Source organism: Mobula birostris, chromosome 12 (genome assembly GCF_030028105.1).
Source record: "Mobula birostris isolate sMobBir1 chromosome 12, sMobBir1.hap1, whole genome shotgun sequence".
Classification (NCBI taxonomy): Eukaryota; Metazoa; Chordata; class Chondrichthyes; order Myliobatiformes; family Myliobatidae; genus Mobula; species Mobula birostris.
In genome coordinates this window covers 99,450,848-99,473,317 of record NC_092381.1, presented here as the reverse complement: position 1 = coordinate 99,473,317, position 22,470 = coordinate 99,450,848, and the positions used below count along the sequence as shown (strand labels likewise).

General features: G+C 40.2%; 1 protein-coding gene across 5 annotated transcripts in view; it reads right to left on the bottom strand.

The window, feature by feature from the left end:
• The window catches only part of cep350 (centrosomal protein 350), a 240,756-nt gene that overhangs the window by 110,306 nt on the left and 107,980 nt on the right, over nucleotides 1–22,470 (bottom strand). For 4 of the 5 annotated variants that reach the window (XM_072274363.1, XM_072274365.1, XM_072274364.1 and 1 more), the window contains exons 14-17: nucleotides 22,269–22,426; nucleotides 21,552–21,741; nucleotides 2,489–2,724; nucleotides 967–1,130 (exon numbers count right to left, since the gene is read on the bottom strand). In XM_072274363.1, coding sequence (XP_072130464.1) covers nucleotides 967–1,130; nucleotides 2,489–2,724; nucleotides 21,552–21,741; nucleotides 22,269–22,426 — 748 coding nt within the window. The remainder of the gene's footprint in view (nucleotides 1–966; nucleotides 1,131–2,488; nucleotides 2,725–21,551; nucleotides 21,742–22,268; nucleotides 22,427–22,470) is intronic. The other variant, XM_072274366.1, reaches the window with a different exon arrangement.

The following is a 22,470-nucleotide window of genomic DNA, read 5'->3' as shown; positions in this document are numbered from 1 at the left end:
CGTTATGTCTCCATCTAAATATGCAACCATAGTAATTTATAATAATTTATAATAAATAGAACAATGTAATATAGAGTACACTCAAATCAGCATGAGCTCATCAGACTGATGGCCTGGTGGAAGAAGCTGTCCCAGAGACTGCTAGCCCTGGCTTTTATGCTGCGGTACCGATTTACCAGACGGTAGCAACTGGAATAGATTGTGGTTGGGGTGACTTGGGTCCCCAATGATCCTACACACTTTACACACCTATCCTTGTAAATGTCCTGAATCATGGGAAGTTCACAACTACAGATGTGCTGGGCTCTCCACACCACTCTCTGCAGTTCCCATAACCAGGCAGTGATGCAGCCAGTCAGGATGCTCTCAATTGTGCCCCTGTAGAAAGTTCTTAAGATTTGAATTCAATTCAATATTGATGCAATTACAAAGGTGGCAACAGAGTGGCTATATTTCTTTAGGAGTTTGAGGAGAATTGGTATATCACCAAAGACACTCACAAATTTCAAAAGATATACCATGGACAGCATTCTGACTGGGTGCATCAGCTGGTCTGGTGGGGCCACTTCACTACCTCAGTTTTTCTTTGCTCTCATTTTGCACTACTTATTTAATTTTTATATACTATATATAAATTTATAGTTTTTATTATGTACTGCAAAGTACTGTTGCCACAAAACAATACATTTCATGACATATGCCGATGACATTAAACACGATTCTGACAAAACGCTTTGCAAGGCTGACATCTTTAGAACCTTGGGGAAATTCAAGTACACTATCAACTAAGTTTTAATGGAATTCAAGATCAGAACGTTATTTGGGTCCAGAACCAAAAAAATATGGCTCAAAATAAGCAAAAATTAACACTTTGAATAGTTTTCCCTGAATTTATCTAAAGAGCCTGCAGAGATAATTCACAGGCAATGTCATTTAAAATACTTTAGAAACAGAAGACATTAGTACCTTCAGGATCTGAGCCAAAGATACACTCTCCTGTTGAGCAAGTGCAATTCCTCGAATCTTCTCCATCTCTGAGAGCTGGCGGACAGAGTCCTCTATTGCATCCAAGTAAGCAAGTTCAGCACTCATGCGATGCTGGAGTGCGAGTGGGGAACTTAACATAGAGGCTGCAAAAAATGACAGAAAAGCAGAGAGAATTTTATAATCAGTCAAATATTTGGAAAAATGCCGGCTTCACAAATGTCCTCAACCTTTACCAAAACAGGAATCATTTGGAAGCTGGTTATTAGCGAACAAAATAGATAAGATGATACAGTGAAATGTAACTCAAGAAAGCAGAAAATGCAATGTGTATCTAGTTCTATCATGGAATCAATAAGTAGTTAGCCCTTTATGCAAGTGATTATTCTCAATACCACCGATAACTGACTAAAATTATGCTTCATATTATTTAATTATGGAAATACAGCACAGAATAGGCTCTTCTGGCCCTTTCAGTCATGCTGCCCAGCAATCCCCTGATTTAATCACAGGACAATTTACAATGACCAATTAACCTACCAACCAGCACATCTTGGACCACGAGAGGAAATCAAAGGTTACAGGGAGAAGACCAGGAAATAGGGTTGAGGAGGAGAAAGGATGATTGAATGGTGGAGCAGACTCGATAGACCAAATGGCCTAATTCTGCTGCTATGTCTTACAGGAAACCAGAGCACCCGGAGGATACCCACATGGTCACAGGGAGAATGTACAAACTTCTTACAGGCAGTGGCAGGAACTGAACCTGGGTCACTGGTACTGTAAAGCGTTGTGCTAAACACTATGCTGATGAAGGATCGCGGCCTGAAATGTCAACTGTGCTTCTTCCTATAGATGCTGCCTGGCCTGCTGTGTTCCACCAGCATTTTGCGTGTGTTGCTTGAATTTCCAGCATCTGCAGATTTCCTCGTGTTTACATCATTATTATCCCCATTTAGTTTTCCACAAGGTAATAAATTCTTTCATTTAATAAATGCACAAACTATAAATGAATGAAAGAAAAATCATTGAGAGGGAAAGCAGACAACATCTAGAGACGGTATCATTTTATACATTTTTTTTGGAGATACAGCACGGTAACAGGCCCTTGCAGCACAACGAGCCTGTGCTACCCAATGATACCAATTAACCTACTAACCCATATCTTTGGAATGTGGGAGGAACCAGAGTATCCGGAGGAAACCCACCCGGTCACAAAGGGCAATGTACAAACTTCTTACAGACAACACCAGGGATCGAATCCCAGTCGTTAATCGCTTCAATGGCATTACTCCAATCACTAAACTATCATAACACCCAAACCGAATGAATTCAATTTAGAGCAGGGATTTCCAACCTGGGGTGGACGGACCCCTCGGTTAATGGTAAGGCTCCATGGCAATAAAAAGGTTGGGCACCCCTGATCTAGAGAACAGCTCCTGGTCTCTGCTGGCATAACTGGAAAGTAGGCCACTAATGTAGCAAAAGTTCTCATCATACACACCTGCTGCTGAGGTTGAAGGGAGTCTAGCTCCTGTCACACTGATGTCAGGAAGGAGTGGCCTAAAGACAGGAGAAGGTGAAGGCAGCGGATAGGCTGTGGTGACATTTTGTCTTGTCCCATCTCCTGCTCCAGTTGCTGTGTCATTCTGTAAAGGTTTCTGGGATGCAGTGCTGACAGCAGATTGAAAGGACAAACAGCTTGCAGCTTTCTTGGGCTTCATGGTCTCCATCTGGACACTAAAAACACATATTTGCAGAAGTACATATTCTGACAAAGGTACTGATAATGAGGCGCCACGTGAACCAATTAAAACTGCCAATTTCATGCCTTTACATTTCATTTTGAAGCTCTGCTTTTAAACACCGCTTCAAGAGTCAAGGGTAAAAACTTAGCACTGAATGAGTCAGCACCTCCTCTGCCCCAAATAATAGTAAATACAATGCAATACTGTACACTACTTTTGAAACATGACACCCATCACTGCCCAAATACTATAACCATCAGGATTATGAACCTGCCAGTGAGTTGGCAGACACAGGGAACTACCAATTCAAACATAACATTCGGCCAGCTGGATGGAGAACTACAACAATGTAATCATTCACATAACACAAACCAGCAGGCAAGATATCAAGACTCTTTAAAGGATAATAGGAAAAACTGAATGAGTTGGCATGGTCTGAAGCCTGGGATATTCTCAGAGCCTAACAGCATGATAGTGGGATAAGGATAAGAATTCTTCCATCAATGGAAAAAGGAAGAAAATATTAGAAATAGCGGTAACATCAGTTCTTTCCAAATGATGGATGTGCACTCTCCTTACCTAAATATAGAGTCAGAGCAATACAGCACGGATATAGACACTCAGCCCAACGTGTTCATGCTGACTATACTGCCCACATATCTCCTCAAAATTTTCTACATTCTAGCCCATATTTCTCGGAGCCCTGCCGCTGCACGACCTATCCAAGAACTTCTAAATGATACTATTGCACCTGCACAACTATTTCACCTGGCTGTTCATTTACCACCCTGTGTGAAAAAGATGCCTCTGAAGTCATAGAAACATAAAAATAGAAAACCTACAGCACAACACAGGCCCTTCGGCTCACAAAGCTGTGCCAAACATGTCCGTAACTGAGAAATTACCTAGGGTTATCCATAGCCCTCTATCTTTCATAAATCCTGCCTCTCAGGATCTTCTCCATCAACTTACCAACATCAGTTCTTTCCAAATGATGGATGTGTACTCTCCTTACCTAAAAGTCCTTTTAAAAAAGTCCTTTTTAAATCTCTCCCCTTTCATCCTAAATCAATGCCCCGAGTCTTGGACACCCCTACACTAAGAAAAAAGACTGTTACCGTCTACTTTATCTATGGCTCTCATGATTTTATATACCTCTATAAAGGTTACTTCTCATTAACTTACATTCCAAGGAAGACAACCTGGCCAGCCTCTCCGTAACTCAGGCCCTCTAGTCTTGGTAAAATCCTTAAATCTGTTCTGCACTCTCTCCACCTATACTCGGTGACCTGATTGATGAAATGCCTTTTTCGCCATCGGTTACCACTTTCAATGAATCAGACGCATGTACTCCGAGGTCTGAGGTCCCTCTGTTCCACTACACTCCCTATTGCCCTATAATTCATAGTACGTCCCACACTGGAATAAATGTAGAATGTCACTGTCACTATAAAACTTCAGTAACTTTTCTTTCTGTTTATTGAAATCATATACAGTGGTAAACCATAGAAACTACAGCACAGAAACAGGCCTTTTGGCCCTTCTTGGCTGTGCCGAACCATTTTCTGCCTAGTCCCACTAACCTGCACATGGACCATATCCCTCCATACACCTCCCATCCATGTATCTGTCCAATTTATTCTTAAATGTTAAAAAAGAACCCGCATTTTCCACCTCGTCTGGCAGCTCATTCCATACTCCCACCACTGTCTGTGTGAAGAAGCCCCCCCTAATGTTCCCTTTAAACTTTTCTCCCCTCACCCTTAACCCATGTCCTCTGGTTTTTTTCTCCCCTTGCCTCAGTGGAAAAAGCCTGCTTGCATTCACTCTATCTATACCCATCATAATTTTATATACCTCTATCAAATCTCCCCTCATTCTTCTACGCTCCAGGGAATAAAGTCCTAACCTATTCAACCTTTCTCTGTAACTGAGTTTCTCAAGTCCTGGCAACATCCTTGTAAACCTTCTCTGCACTCTTTCAACCTTATTTATATCCTTCCTGTAATTTGGTGACCAAAACTGAACACAATACTCCAGATTCGGCCTCACCAATGCCTTATACAACCTCATCATAACATTCCAGCTCTTATACTCAATACTTCGATTAATAAAGGCCAATGTACCAAAAGCTCTCTTTACGACCCTATCTACCTGTGACGCCACTTTTAGGGAATTTTGTATCTGTATTCCCAGATCCCTCTGTTCCGCTGCACTCCTCAGTGCCTTACCATTAACCCTGTATGTTCTACCTTGGTTTGTCCTTCCAACGTGCAATACCTCACATTTGTCTGTATTAAACTCCATCTGCCATTTTTCAGCCCATTTTCCCAGCTGGTCCAAGTCCCTCTGCAGGCTCTGAAAACCTTCCTCACTGTCTACTACACCTCCAATCTTTGTATCATCAGCAAATTTGCTGATCCAATTTACCACATTATCATCCAGATCATTGATATAGATGACAAATAACAATGAACCCAGCACTGATCCCTGTGGCACACCACTAGTCACAGGCCTCCACTCAGAGAAGCAATTCTCTACTACCACTCTTTGGCTTCTTCCATTGAGCCAATGTCTAATCCAATTTACCACCTCTCCATGTATACCTAGTGACTGAATTTTCCTAACTAACCTCCCATGCGGGACCTTGTCAAAGGCCTTACTGAAATCCATGTAGACAATATCCACTGCCTTCTCTTCATCCACTTTCCTGGTAACCTCCTCGAAAAACTCCAATAGATTGGTCAAACATGACCTACCACGCACAAAGCCAGGTTGATTCTCCCTAATAAGTCCCAGTCTATACAAATGCTTGTAGATTCTGTCTCTTAGTACTCCCTCCAATAATTTACCTACTACCGACGTTAAACTCACCTGCCTATAATTTCCCGGATTACTTTTCGATCCTTTTTTAAACAACGGAACGACATGAGCCACTCTCCAATCCTCCGGCACCTCACCCGTAGACAGCGACATTTTAAATATTTCTGCCAGGGCCCCCGCAATTTCAACACTAGTCTCCTTCAAGGTCCCAGGGAACACTCTGTCAGCTCCCGGGGATTTATCCACTTTAATTTTCCTCAAGACAGCAAGCACCTCCTCTTTTTCAATCTGTACAGTTTCCATGATCTCACTACTTGATTCCCTCAATTCCATAGACTTCATGCCAGTTTCCTTAGTAATACAGACGCAAAAAACCTATTTAAGATCTCCCTCATTTCCTTTGGTTTCCTTTAGTAGTTCTGACACTATTTTTTTTCAGTAAAATGCCGCACAGACACACCACAATCAAGCTTCTGCAATAATTCCACTTTCTGTGTTATTGATAATGATAGATGCTTCCTTCTCTTTTTCTCATTGTTACCCATAGGGATATCTGCAGCTCTTCTTGACATTTTCACAGTGAAATTAAACAAAGTCAACAGTGAACACAAAATATCAGCTAACAGCAAATGCACATGTAACCAGTACGAGCGCTGAGCCACAACTGACATCTGGTGGCCTCTGCTAGTGCTGCCACGTCACACCTGAGTGTCGTCAGCTGTTGGCGAAAAAAACTTCTGTTTTTGGAGCTATTTGGATTTCAGAATTTCAGATAAAGGAATGTGCACCTGTACTTAACTAGCCAATCATGTGGTAGCAACTCAATGCATAAAAACATGCAGACATGGTCAAGAGGTTCAGTTGTTGTTCAAACCAAACATCAGAAGGGGGAAGAAATATGATCCCTTCCTTTTGAAGGGCTGATCATTGACTATAAGAGGAGGAAACCAGAGGTCCATGAGCTAGTCCTCATCAAGGGATTAGAGGTGGAGAGGGCCAGCAAATTTTAATTCCTCAGCATTAACATTTCACAGGATCTATCCTGGGTCCAGCACACAAATGTCATTACAAAGAAAGCACAGCTGGTTTCGGTGATGTCATTGTCCAGAATGGCAGCTTAAATCAACAGCTCCTCTGGAAAAACACATATTTTGCCCAGTTAATCCATCAAATATCTTTCAAAAATATCTCAATTGATGAGGGGGGCAAGAATGGGGAAAAAGAATGGAGACAGAAAAAGCATCACTACAGAGCCTATGGAAGAGAGAGGTGCAATGCGCGGTTCTCCTACACGTGCACGTGGTGGCAAAGCAGATGCAGGGCCTCATTCAGGTGAAGCGGCAAATATAATAAAGATTCTGGAAGAGATAAGGGAAGTCCAAAAAGGTATAAAACAGCAAATCAATGATATCAAGTCAGAGCTCACCAACATCAATCAGAAAATAGCGGTAGCAGAGACTCGAATTGAGAAGGTCAAAGATCGCATGCAAAATGTGAAACAGATGCTAGTAAGACGATAAAAATATTAGATCAACAGGAAAGCAAATTGCTTGACCAGGAGGGAAGATCGCAACGGAAAAATATCAGGATTTATAATGTTCCCGAAGGAGCGGAGGGTTTGTCGATGACAGACTTTGTAGAAAAGTTGCTGCAGGAAGTGCAGGAGATTCTACCGACTATGGAGATTGAAATTGAGAGTGCGCATCGTGCACTCGTCCTGAGGCCTCCCGCAGACAGAGAAAGTAAGCCGCGCTCAATAGTACTTAGATTCCTTCGATTCAAGAGCAAGAGATTCTACGAAGGGCCTGGGGTAAGAAAAGGGTGTTTTGGAACGGAAAGTTGATATACATCGATCATGATTACCCCCTGGCGGTCCTACATAAACGGAGGGAATATTCCGAAGCGAAACGAATATTAAAGCAAGAAAAGATTAAATTCCAAACCCCGTACCCTGCTAAATTGAGAGTATTCGACGAAGGAGAGATACAGTTAAATCAGACAGTGGAAGAGGCGACTACAGACATGAACAACAGAGGACTACCCGTTAGCGTAGTCAAACTAAGGGAAAGTCTGGCTCAGCAGTAATCCCAATCTGCTTGGGAAATAGTAAGAGAACCGAGAAAGCAGGGGATGGGAGAAGGACGAGAGAAGGATATTAGAAAGAGACTGTGAGTTCTCCGAAGACAGCTCTCACCTTCTCCAGAACAGCCATAAGGTTTGGCTATCTTTAAAAGTGCTGATAAACTAAACGGAAGCAAAAATAGACCGTGATATATCTATCTTGAGAAATACGTATTATAACGTGGATTTTATATTACTCAATTTTCTTTATTCATTCATTCACTCCTTTTTCCCCACCTAAATGAGAATATATATATGGGAGGAGTACACAGGGAAATCTTTTCTGTGTAATGGACATAGATTTTTTTACTTACTTTTATAGGTACTGCAACAAGGGCCCTCAACTAACAGGTAGGGGGGCTATCCCCCACGGCTAGACATTTTCTCTAGCTCAACCTAGGGTCATCTAGAGACCCCAGCCTTGGAATCACACCTTCATTACCTTTTTTTTATTATTCGCGTTTCTTGGTTCTTATTTGTTTAGGGAGTAGATTGATTAAGTTATATTCTGCAAATTTCAATGATATACTAACAGGTAACCTCTAACCATTGACACCAGTGCTGGGTCCATTGTTATTTGTCATCTATATCAATGATCTGGATGATAATGTGGTAAATTGGATCTGCAAATTTGCTGATGATACAAAGATTGGAGGTGTAGTAGACAGTGAGTAAGGTTTTCAGAGCCTGCAGAGGGACTTGGACCAGCTGGAAAAATGGGCTGAAAAATGGCAGATGGAGTTTAATACAGAAAAGTGTGAGGTATGGCACGTTGGAAGGACAAACCAAGGTAGAACATACAGGGTCAATGGTAAGGCACTGAGGAGTGCAGTGGAACAGAGGGATCTGGGAATACAGATACAAAATTCCCTAAAAGTGGCGTCACAGGTAGATAGGGTCGTAAAGAGAGCTTTTGGTACATTGGCCTTTATTAATCAAAGTATTGAGTATATCAGCTGGAATGTTATGATGAGGTTGTATCAGGCATTGGTGAGGCCGAATCTGGAGTATTGTGTTCAGTTTTGGTCACCAAATTACAGGAAGGATATAAATAAGGTTGAAAGAGTGCAGAAAGGGTTTACAAGGATGTTGCCGGGACTTGAGAAACACAGTTACAGAGAAAGGTTGAATAGGTTGGGACTTTATTCCCTGGAGCGTAGAAGAATGAGGGGAGATTTGATAGAGGTATATAAAATTATGATGGGTATAGATAGAGTGAATGCAAGCAGGCTTTTTCCACTGAGGCAAGGGGAGAAAAAAACCCAGAGGGTTTAGGGTTAAGGGGGGAAAAGTTTAAAGGGAACATTAGGGGGGGGGCTTCTTCACACAGAGAGTGGTGGGAGTATGGAATGAGCTGCCAGACGAGGTGGTAAATGCGGGTTCTTTTTTAACATTTAAGAATAAATTGGACAGATACATGGATGGGAGGTGTATAGAGGGATATGGTCCGTGTGCAGGTCAGTGGGACTAGGCAGAAAATGGTTCGGCACAGCCAAGAAGGGCCAAAAGGCCTGTTTCTGTGCTGTAGTTTCTATGGTGTCTATGGTAAATACACATGGCTAAGGACAAAGTAAAATTCATTTCTTTTAATGTCAATGGGCTGTTAAATCCAATCAAACAAAGTAAAATTCTATCAAAAATTTTGAAAAAGTACTTGAAATTGGAGGTAAGGAGGGCAAATATATTCTGGTAAGTGGGAGTATAGACAGAAATCCAGTTACTTTATTTAATATATACGCACCCCCAGGAAGTGATATTAGTTTCTTCCAGAAAATTACTAATATTATGGCAACAGAAACAGAAGGTCTCTTGATATGTGGGGGAGACTTAAATTTACAATTACAACCAAAGTTAGACTCTTCCAATAGAAAAACTTATGAGACAAAGTCCTTACATAAGAAAGTTAACACTCTTTTTGAGCATGTTGATCTAATTGATATATGGAGGGATCTTTCCCCCGATAGAAGGGATTACACTCATTATTCTGTCCTCCATTCCGTATATACAAGAATAGACTATTTCATAACATTTGGAAAAGACAAAGACAAAATAAACACCTGTGGAATTGAGACAATAGATGTAAGTGACCATGCACCTATACATTTATCTGTTGATTTTAACCTACAACCAAAGTATACTACTTGGAAACTAAATTCAAGTCTACTCAATGATTTCTATTTTAAGGAACAAATTAAAAAAGAAATTGGTCTTTACTTAGAATTCAATGATAATGGAGAGGTTTCACCTCCCATTCTATGGGATACTCTGAAGGCTGTCTTAAGAGGGAAAATTATAGTGGTATCTTCATATAAGAAAACAAAAGGGTTAAAACATTACAGGAATTACAAAATAAGCTGAAGGAACTAGAAAAAAAACACAAATTGAGTTTGTCACAGGATACACTAGAGGAAATTTTAAAAATTAGGAATGAAATTAACAGTTTGGCTACACAAGAAATTAGAAAAAAATTAATGTTTCTGAAACAGAGACACTATGAAAGTGGATCTAAATCTATGAAAATACTGGCATGGAAGCTGAAAAAGAAGACAGCAGAAAATACAATTCATAGAATTAGGGATCCAAAAACAAAAGTGATAAAAAAAAATAAGCTAAGTTTAATTCAAGAAGCTTTTGAAATGTTTTACAAAACTCTATATTCCAAAGTTCCAGGGGAAAGCATAGCCCAGATTGACACCTTCCTGAATTCTTTAGAGTTACCCACTTTAAGCAAAGAACAAAATAGAACAATGACTGCTGACATAACTGAAGCTGAACTAAAAACTGCAATTAATAGGCCTAAATTATGCAAGTCACCAGGATCAGATGGATATACGGCAGAGTGGTATAAGGAACTTAGAAATGAATTAATTCCGGTTTTGCTCCCCACACTGAACTGGGCTCTAAGAAAGGCGCAAATGCCACCCAGATGGAAGGAGGCGATAATCTCAGCTATATCGAAAGAAGGCAAGGAAAAAATGGAATGTGGGTCATTTACACCAATATCTGTTCTTAATGTGGATTATAGATTATTTACCTCCATCATGGGCAAACAATTAGAAGAGTTTCTACCCACACTGAAACATAATGATTATACAACAATGCCAAACACAAGACAATATACGAAGGACACTTCACATGATGATCTTATTAAAAAAAATGAAATTGAAGCAATAGTGATAAGTGTGGACACTGAAAAGGCATTTGGTTTGGTTAATTGGAATTTTCTTTACAGAGTTTTACATAGATTTGGTCTACATGACACAATTATTAAAACAATACAGGCACTATATGACATTCCTACTGCTAGAATTAAAATCAATGGATATATATCTAATAGTTTTACCCAAGAAAGGGGCACGAGACAGGGTTGTGCATAATCAACACTACTCTTCGCGTTATATCTGGAACCATTAGTTCAACACATCAGACAAAATGAAGATATCAGAGAAATTACTATTAAAGGGACAGAACATAAATCGGCCTGTTATGCGGATGATATTTTGATCTATCTAGGGCAACCAACATACTCTTTACCTACATCGATGCAATCCTTTGAACAATATGGCCAATTATCAGGATACAAGATCAACATAGGTAAAACCCAACTACTTTCACGTAACTATAGCCCACCACGAGAAATTGAAAGTAGATATCCTTGGGCATGGCAAACAGGGTCTGTCAAATATTTGGGCATCATTAGGCCAAAAGATTCCGCAAAATTATCAGAATGCAATTATCAGCCTACATATAAAAAAAATTAAGGAACATATAACAAGATGGAACCTAATTCCTTTTCTTGGTCTCAGCTCAAGGACTGAATCTATTAAAATGTATGTACTGCCCAGACTACTATATCTCTTTCAGACCCTACCAATACAGATTAACCAAAATCAATTCAATTAATGGAACAAGATCCTATCAAGACATATATGGCAAGGTAAAAGGCCTAAAATTCGTCTCAAAACTTTGCAATTAGCCAAGGAAAAGGGGGGATGGGGCCTACCTTCTCTTAGAGATTACTATTTTGCAGCACAGTTGAGAGCTGTGATATGCTGGTGCAATTCATCATATGCCGCTTTATGGAAAAACATTGAGGAGAGGATACTTTCCATCCTCATACAGGCAAATTTGGCTGATAACAACCTACAAAGTTATTTAAACACTACTGATAACCCATGGTTGAAATGGACTCTTAAACTATGAAAAACTATTATGAAAGAATATAAACTAGAGAGAGAGACGTTGCAATTTTTAAATAGCATGCATATGACTTGGATTTTACGCCAAACAAACTGGATGCCAGATTTAAGGACTGGACAACTAAAGCAATAACAGCTATTTGCAATATAATGAAAGAAGAAACAATGTTCAGTTTTGAAATGCTCAAAGAGAAACACTTATTAGAAAAACAAGACTTTTATCGACATTTACAGATGCGACAGTATGTTAATAGGATGGTTAAAAGTGTAAACAAGGCAAGTACATGTTTGATAGAGCTATTTAGAAAAGCATATAATTCAGACAACAGTAGTAGAATAATTTCAAGCATGAATAAGGGTTTGCCAAATCTTAAAACACATTCGACTTCATACATTAAAACAAAATGGGAGAAGGAAGGAGGGATAATAATATCTGAAGAAGAATGGACAATAATATAGAGGTATCAATGGAAGAGTACCAGTTCACAGAAATGGAGGGAGTTCGGGTGGAAAAACTTGGTAAGATATTTTATTACACCCTCTCGGAAATCCCATTATGATAGTAATCTCCCTGTTTGCTGGAGAAATTGTGGAAATCAAAATGCAAACCATTATCATATTTTCTGGGAATGCCTCGTTATCAAAGACTATTGGAGTGGGATACACAATGTCCTACAAGACATCTTTAAATGTGAAATACCCTTATATTTTCGGTATATACTTCAAGAATGGTTGAAAAGACATAAATATTTCATAAATATACTGCCGGTGGCTGGTAAAAAGACACTTACCAGGAAATGGTCAGCACAGGAGACCCCAACTTTAAATGTATGGATGGAAATTACAATGGACATTTACAAAATGGAGAAGATAACAGCATCTGTTAATCATAACCATAACCATATAACAATTACAGCACAGAAACAGACCATCTCGGCCCTTCTAGTCCGTGCTGAACTCGTACTCTCACCTAGTCCCACCGACTTGCACTCAGCCCATAACCCTCCATTCCTTTCCTGTCCATATAGCTGTCCAATTTAACTTTAAATGCCAACATCGAATCTGCCTCAACCACTTCTGCTGGAAGCTCGTTCCACACAGCTACCACTCTCTGAGTAGAGAAGTTCCCCCTCAAGTTACCCCTAAACTTTTGCCCTTTAACTCTCAACTCATGTCCTCTTGTTTGATTCTCCCCTACTCTCAATGGAAAAAGCCTATCCACATCAACTCTATCTATCCCCCTTATAATTTTAAATACCTCTATTAAGTCCCCCCTCAACCTTCTACGTTCCTAAGAATAAAGACCTAACTTGTTAAACCTTTCTCTGTAACTTAGGAGATGAAACCCAGGAAACATTCTAGGAAATCTTCTCTGTACTCTCTCTATTTTGTTGACATCTTTCCTATAATTCGGTGTCCAAAACTGTACACAATACTCCAAATTTGGCCTCACCAATGCCTTGTACAATTTCAACATTACATCCCAACTCCTAAACTCAATGCTCTGATTTATAAAGGCCAGCATACCAAAAGCTTTCTTCACCACCCTGTTCACATGAGATTCCACCTTCAGGGAACTATGCACCATTATTCCTAGATCCCACTGCTCTACTGCATTCTTCAATGCCCTACCATTTACCATGTACGTCCTATTTTGATTAGTCCTACCAAAATGTAACACCTCACATTTACCAGTATTAAACTCCATCTGCCATCTTTCAGCCCACTCTTCTAACCAGCCTAAATCTCTCTGCAAGCTTTGAAAATGTACTTCATTATCCACAACTCCACCTATCTTAGTATCATCTGCATACTTACTCATCCAATTTACCACCCTATCATCCAGATCATTAATGTATATGACAAGTAACATTGGACCCATTACAGATCCCTGAGGTGCACCACTAAACACCGACCTCCAATCTGACAAACAGTTATCCACCACCACTCTCTGGTGCCTCCCATCTAGCCACTGCTGAATCCATTTTACTACTTCAATATTAATACTTAACGATTGAACCTTCCTAACCAACCTTCCATGTGGGACCTTGCCAAAGGCCTTACTGAAGTCCATATAGACAACATCCACCGCTTTACCCTCATCAACTTTGCTAGTAACCTCTTCAAAAAATTCAATAAGATTTGACAAACATGACCTTCCACGCACAGATCCATGTTGACTGTTCCTAATCAGACCCTGTCTATCCAGATAATTACAAACCCCATTTCCAGAAAAGCTGGGATATTTTCCAAAATGCAATAAAAACAAAAATCTGTGATATGTTAATTCACGTGAACCTTTATTTAACTGACAAAAATACAAAGAAAAGATTTTCAATAGTTTTACTGACCAACTTAATTGTATTTTGTAAACATACACAAATTTAGAATTTGATGGCTGCAACACACTCAACAAAAGTTGGGACAGAGTTAAAATAAGATTGAAAAGTGCACAGAATATTCAAGTAACACTGGTTTGGAAGACTCCACATTAAGCAGGCTAATTGGTAGCAGGTGAGATATCATGACTGGGTATAAAGGTAGCGTCCATCAAAGGCTCAGTCTTTGCAAGCAAGGATGGGTCGTGGCTCACCCCTTGGTGCTAAAATTCGTGAGAGAATTGTTAGTCAGTTCAAAAGGAACATTTCTCAACGCAAGATTGCAGCGAATATAGGTCTTTCAACATCTACAGTACATAATATTGTGAAAAGATTCAGATAATTCAGAGACATCTCAGTGGTTTCCGACCTTGCCCTTTACGCACTGTTGAATGCGCGTGATCTTCGAGCCCTCAGGCGACACCGTCATGCTACTGTGACAATTATAGCCACCTGGGCTCGGGAGTACTTCGGAAAACCATTGTCACTCAACACAGTCCGTCGCTGCATCCAGAAATGCAACTTGGAACTGTTTTACGCAAGGAGGAAGCCATACATCAACTCTATGCAGAAATGCCAGTGAATTCTCTGGGCCCGAGCTCATCTCAGGTGGACTGAAAGACTGTGTAACCATGTGCTGTGGTCAGATGAGTCCACATTTCAGCTAGTTTTCGGAAAAAACTGGCGTCGAGTTCTCTGTGCCAAAGATGAAAACCACCATCCAGATTGTTATCAGCGAAAGGTCAAAAGCCAGCATCTGTGATGGTATGGGGGTGCATCAGTGCCCATGGAATGGGTAAGTTGCATGTATGTGAAGGTACCATTGACTCTGAGGCCTATATTAGGATTTTAGAGAGACATGTGTTGCCATCAAGGCGACATTTCTTCCCGGGACGTCCATGCTTATTTCAGCAGGACAATGCCAGACCACATTCTGCACGGGCTACAACAGCGTGGCTTTGTAGACAGAGTGCGTGTGCTTGACTGGCCTGCTGCCAGTCCAGATCTATCTCCTATTGAAAAAGTATGGCGCATCATGAAGAGGAGAATCAGACCACGGACTGTTGAGCAGCTGAAGTCTTATATCAAGCAAGAATGGGCAAAATTTCCAATTGCAAATCAACTACAATTAGTATCCTCAGTTCCAAAATGATTAAAAAGTGTTATTAAAAGGAAAGGTGATGTAACACAATGGTAAACATGCCTCTGTCCCAACTTTTGTTGAGTGTGTTGCAGCCATCAAATTCTAAATTTGTGTATGTTTACAAAATACAATTAAGTTGGTCAGTAAAACTATTGAAAATCTTTTCTTTGTACTTTTGTCAGTTAAATAAAGGTTCACGTGAATTAACATATCACAGATTTTTGTTTTTATTGGATTTTTTGGAAAATATCCCAACTTTTCTGGAAATGGGGTTTGTATATATACCATCCCTAAGAATATTTTCCATCAATTTCCCCACCACTGACGTCAAACTCACAGGCCGATAATTGCTAGGTTTACTCTTAGAACCCTTTTTAAACAATGGAACAACATGAGCAATACGCCAATCCTCCGGCACTATCCCCATTTCTAATGACATTTGAAATATTTCTATCAGAACCCCTGCTATTTCCACACTAACTTCCCTCAAGGTCCTAGGGAATATCCTGTTAGGACCCGGAGACTTATCCACTTCTATATTCCTTAAAAGCTCCAGTACTTCCTCTTCTTTAATCATCATAGTTTCCATAACTTCCCTACCAGTTTCTCTTATCTTACCCAATTCAATATCCTTCTCCTTAGTGAATACAGAAGAAAAGGAATTGTTCAGAATCTCCCTCATCTCTTTTGGCTCCACACATAGCTGTCCACTCTGACTCTCTCAGGGACCAATTTTATCCCTCACTATCCTTTTGTTATTAATATAATGGTAGAAACCCTTGGGATTTATTTTCACCTTACTTGCCAAAGCAACCTCATATCTTCTTTTAGCTTTTCTAATTTCTTTCTTAAGATTCTTTTTACATTCTTTATATTTCTCGAGCAGCTCATATTCTCTATGCTGCCTATATTTATTGTAGATATCTCTCTTTTTCCAAACCAAGTTTCCAATATCCCTTGAAAACCATGGCTCTCCCAAACTTTTAACCTCTCCTTTTATCCTAACAGGAACATAAAGATTCTGTACTCTCAAAATTTCACCTTTAAATGACCTCCATTTCTCTATTACATTCTTCCCATAAAACAAATTGTCCCAATCCACTCCTTCTAAATCCTTCTGCATCTCCTCAAAGTTAGCCTTTCTCCAATCAAAATTAAGTTGGAACAATTTGATTCATACTGGGAAAAATGGTGTAACTACATAACACCTCATAGGCTTGATCTTATTCTCACAAGTCAACGAATATGTTGTAAAAAAAAAAATCACTCCCTAGTTTGTACATAGTTTTCTTCTTTTGATTGTTCTTTTTTTCCTCTCCTTTCTGTAAGTATATACCTCAGATAAATATTATGCAGAGATTTTTGACAAATATGACTATATGATATATATGTATAGTATCTGAAATACATCTTATGGAAAGTTTTGTTTGATGATAAACTTCAATAAAAAATAAATTACAAAAAAAACAAAGAAAGCATAGGGATCCCTCTTTCTTAGAAGTTTGCAAAGATTTGCCATGTCATCTAAAACTCTGACAAACTTCTAAAGGTGTGCAGTGAAGAGTATATTGACTGGTTGCATCATGGTCTGGTATGAAAACACCAATAGCATTGAATTGAAACGCCTACAAAAAGTAGTGGATATGGCCCTGTCTATCATGGGCAAAGCCCTCCCCATCATTCAGCACACCTACACTGAGCGCTGTCACAGGAAAAATGCATCCATCAACAAGGGCATCGTTAGAACATCATGTCTGAAGGGCCCTTGCTGTGTTGTAATGTTCTATGTTTAAATCTTAAGTAGAAACAAACACTGGAAATATTCAGGTAACGCAGCACATGTAAAGAGTTAGTTTCAGGTTAACTACTTTTCTTCAGAATTAGCACCATGCAATAATTAGGTGAAAAGACATTAACCCATGAGATAAATGTTAGAATGAACAGAGGTAATCATTTACTGGTGCACAAGGTAAAAAAGTAACTGAGCAGACACAGCAAGCTGTTAGAAAGACGAGAAGTATGTTAAAATCTCAAAAGGATTTGGAGGATATTAATGTCTTGGCAGGATCTTATTTAGAATACGACATGCACTTTTTGATTTTACACCCACAACAGAATAAATCCATTTTGGAAAAAGTGCAGAATAAATTCAATAGGTTGATTCCAGGAATAAATAGGTTGTCAGCCAAGGAAAAATTAAGTCTGGCCTCTTCAAAAGACTATTAGAAGTGGCGATCGCCATGATATGCTGGTGCAACCCACCATATGACGCTCAATGGAAAAACATGGAGGAGAGGATACTTTCCATCTCCATATAGGCAATCTTGGCTGATAACAACCTACAAAGTTTCGTAAATAATATTGACAACCTGTGGATGAAATGGACTCTTAAAACATGGAAAACTATTATAAAAGAATATAAACTAGACAGAGACATTGCAATTCTTAAATGGTGTGCATATGATTCGGATTTTATGCCGAATAAACTGTATGCTAGATGTAAGGACTGGACAGCTAAAGCAATAACAGCTAATTGCAATATAATGAAAGAAGGAACACTGTTCAGTTTTGAAATGCTCAAAGAGAAACACTTATTAGAATAGCAAGACTTTTACCGGTATTTACAGATGCGACAGTATGTTAATAGGGCAGTTAAAAACGTAACCAAGGCAAGTACATGTCAGATAGAGCTATTTAGAAAAGCATATAATTCAGACAACGGTAGTAGAATAATTTCAAGCATGTATAAGGGTTTGTCACAAATCCTAAAACACATTCGACTTCATACATTAAAACAAAATGGGAGAAGGAAGGAGGGATAATAATATCTGAGGAAGAATGGACAATAATATGGAGGTATCAATGGAAGTGTACCAGTTCACAGAAATGGAGGGAGTTCGGGTGGGAAGTCTTGATAAGATATTTTATTACACCCTCTCAGAAATCCTATTATGATAGTAACCCCCTTGTTTGCTGGAGAAATTGTGGAAATCAAAATGCAAACTATTATCTTATTTTCTGGGAATACCCCATTATCAAAGACTATTGGAGTGGGATACATAATGCTCTACAAGACATCTTTAAGTGTGAAATACCTTTAGAGAGTAAGACCAATATTTTGGGTATATACACCTCAAGAATGGTTGTAACAAGATAAATATTTAATGAGTGTACTTCTGGTGACTGGTAAAAAGACCAGGAAATGGTTATCACAGGACAGCCCAACTTTAAATGTATGGATGGAAAGTACAATGGACATTTACAAAATGGAGAAGATAACAGCCACACACAAAGTTGCTGGTGAACTCAGCAGGCCAGGCAGCATCTCTAGGAAGAGGTACAATCGACGTTTCGGGCCGAGACCCTTCATCAGGACTAACTGAAAGAAGAGCTAGTAAGAGATTTGAAAGTGGGAGGGGGAGGGGGAGATCCAAAATGATAGGAGAAGACAGGAGGGGGAGGGATGGAGCCAAGAGCTGGACAGGTGAATGGCAAAGGGGATATGAGAGGATCATGGGACAGGAGGCCTACAGAGATAGAAAGGAGGTGGGGGAGAACCCAGAGGATGGGCATCAAGAGTTCCAAGTATTCAAAGTAAGAAACTTGCCTGAGTAAAAATCTCAGTCTCATGAAAAAATTGGGGGTTCAATTTTTATTCTATAGTAACAAATCAGTATAATAATGGAGTACTGTATTGTCAAAAGTGCTATCTTCCAGATGAGATATAAAACTGAAGTAACATCTAATAGTAAAAATGATGGATTATCTGTTGTCTTGACAAATCTCTTTCCTTTGACCAAGGTAATCAAGCCAGATTATTTGGGCATTCTCATAGTAGAAACATAGAAAACCTACAGCACAATACAGGCCCTTTGGCCCACAAAGCGGTGTTGAACATTAGAAATTACCTAAGGTTACCCACAGCCCTCTATTTTCTGAGCTCCATGTACCTGTCCAGAAGTCTCTTAAAAGACCCTATTGTATCCGCCTCCACCACCGTCGCCTGAAGCCCATTCCATGCACTCACCACTCTCTGCGTAAAAAGCTTACCTCTGACATCTCCTCCGTACCTGCTTCCAAGCACCTTAAAACTGTGCCCTCTCTTGCTAGCCATTTCAGCCCTGGGAAAAAGCCTCTGATTATCCACATGATCAATGCCTCTTATCATCTTATACACTTCTCTCAGGTCACCTCTCATCCTCCATTGTGGCAAGGAAAAAGGGCTGAGTTCACTCAACCTATTCTCATAAGACATGCTCCCCAATCCAAGCAACATCCTTGTAAATTTCCCCTGCACCCTTTCTATGATTTCCACATCCTTCCTGCAGTGAGGTGACCAGAATTGAGCACAGTACTCCAAGTGGGGTCTGACCAGGGTCCTATGTAGGGTCCTCTCGGCTCTTAAATTCAAATTCAATCCCATGACTGATGAAGGCCAATGCACCGTATGCCTTTTTAACCACAGAGTCAATCTGCGCAGTACCTTTTGAGTGTCCTATGAACTCTCACCCCAAGATCCCTCTGATCCTTCACACTGCCAAGAGTCTTACCATTAATACTATATTCTGTCATCATACTTGACCTACCAAAATGAACCACTTCACACTTATCTGGGTTGAACTCCATCTGCCACTTCTCAGCCCAGTTTTGCATCCTATCACTGTCCCGCTGTAACCTCTGACAGCCCTCCACACTATCCACAACACCACCAACCTTTATGTCATCAGCAAATTTACTAACCCATCCCTCCACTTCCTCATCCAGGGATTTATAAAAATCACGAAGAGCACAGGCCCCAGAACAGATCCCTGAGGCACACCACTGGTCACCGACCTCTTTGCAGAATATGACCCTTCTACAACCATTCTTTGCCTTCTGTGGGCAAACCAGTTTCTAGATCCACAAAGCAATGTCCCTTTGGATCCCATGCCTCCTTACTTTCTCAATAAGCCTTGCATGGGGTACCTTGTCAAATGCCTTACTGAAATCTACACACACTACATCTACTGCTCTACCTTCATCAATGTGTTTAGTCACATCCTCAAGAAATTCAATCAGACTCTTAAGGCACGACCTGCCTTTCACAAAGCCATGCTGACTATTCCTAATCATATTATCCCTCTCCAAATGTTCATATTGCTATTCGTTAAAGCAAGTTGTACACAAAATGGCTAAATAGCATCCAACAAATGCACTTATTTTAATGAATGAAGCACTGCAGGTTATTCTGCAGCTTAATGTGAAAAAGACTAAGGAGCTGGTGGTGGACCTGAGGAGGGCTACGGCACCAGTGACCCCTGTTTCCATCCAGGGGGTCAGTGTGGACATGGTGGAGGATTACAAATACTTGGGGATACAAATTGACAATAAACTGGACTGGTCAAAGAACACTGAGGCTGTCTACAAGAAGGGTCAGAGCCGTCTATATTTCTTGAGGAGACTGAGGTGCTGTAACATCTGTCGGATGATGCTGAGGATGTTCTACGAGTCTGTGGTGGCCAGTGCTATCATGTTTGCTGTTGTGTGCTGGGGCAGCAGGCTGAGGGCAGCAGACACCAACAGAATCAACAAACTCATTCATAAGGCCAGTGACGTTTTGGGGATGGAACTGGACTCTCTGACGGTGGTGTCTGAAAAGAGGATGCTGTCCAAGTTGCATGCCATCTTGGACAATGTCTCCCATCCACTACATGACGTACTAGTTGGGCTTAGGAGTACATTCAGCAAGAGACTCATTCCACCGAGATGCAACACTGAGCGTCATAGGAAGTCATTCCTGCCTGTGGCTATCAAACTTTACAACTCCTCCCTTGGAGGGTCAGACACCCTGAGCCAATAGGCTGGTCCTGGACTTACTTCCTGGCATAATTTACATATTATTATTTAATTATATATGGTTTTATATTGCTATATTTATACTCTGTTCTTGGTAACTTGTAACGAAACCAAATTTCCCGCAGGATCAATAAAGTATGACTATGACTTAGCTTTTTCTAGCTGTGAAATAATAGCAGAACACTTGCATCACATGTACACACCTAGAGTCATTAATTCATGAAATCACTCTGTTATTCATGCCCAAACACTTAATTACTCCACCCTAATAAACAGAAGGTTGCTGCAGTCAACTAATCCTGTACAATTTAGACCATACCTGGTAGGAGATGCAATGAGGGTTTCTTCTGTAGGGCCATTAGAATCTTTCACTTGCTCAGGAACACCAATTACACTTTGTCCCAGGTCCAGTACCCTTCCTTCAGCAGAGGCTTGATCTGAACTACTTGCAGATGGCCATGTACTGTCATCCACAGGAGAACGTCGCACATTTCCCTTAACATCCACACCTATCAAAATTGAAAGATGAATGTGTTAGCACAACGACAGTAAACATCTTCCAAATCTTCTTAAACCAACCAAAATTTGTTCAATGTCCATACAGAGCATTCCCTCCTCTTCTCCCTGGAAGAGTATGCGGTAATAAGAATGAGAATCTAATTTATTATCACTAACGTACATCTTGAAATTTGTTTTTGCAGCAGTACAGTGCAAGACATGAATAATGAAATAACGCGTATAGACCATTTAGAAATCTGATCCCAGAGGAACTGTTCTTAAAACATTAAGTGTGGGTCTCAGGTTTCTGGATCTCCTCCTTGATGAGGACATATCCCAGATGGTGAGGGTCTTCAACTGATGCTGCTTTCTTGTGGCGTTGCCTCTCAAAGATATTCTTGATGGCGAGGAGGATTATGTCCATGATGGAACGGGTTGAGTCTGCAATACCCACAAGCCTCTTGCAGCCCTCTGCATTGGAGGCTCCATACTAGCCTGTAGTGCTGAGGGATGGAACAATAAAATCAGTATCACTTACCATCTATTTTGATTTTCTTTCTTGAAGAACCGGATGATCGGGAGGAGGGTGTAGAACGGTGCACTGAAGATCGAGGGGACACTTCTCCAGGCCTTCTTTCTTGAGATTTTTTGCTGGGAAGCTCCTCACAGATACTGGAAGAACTGCTGGCACAACTACTAAAGAAACCCAAAACAAAGATTAATCAGAGCTCTATTTTCAA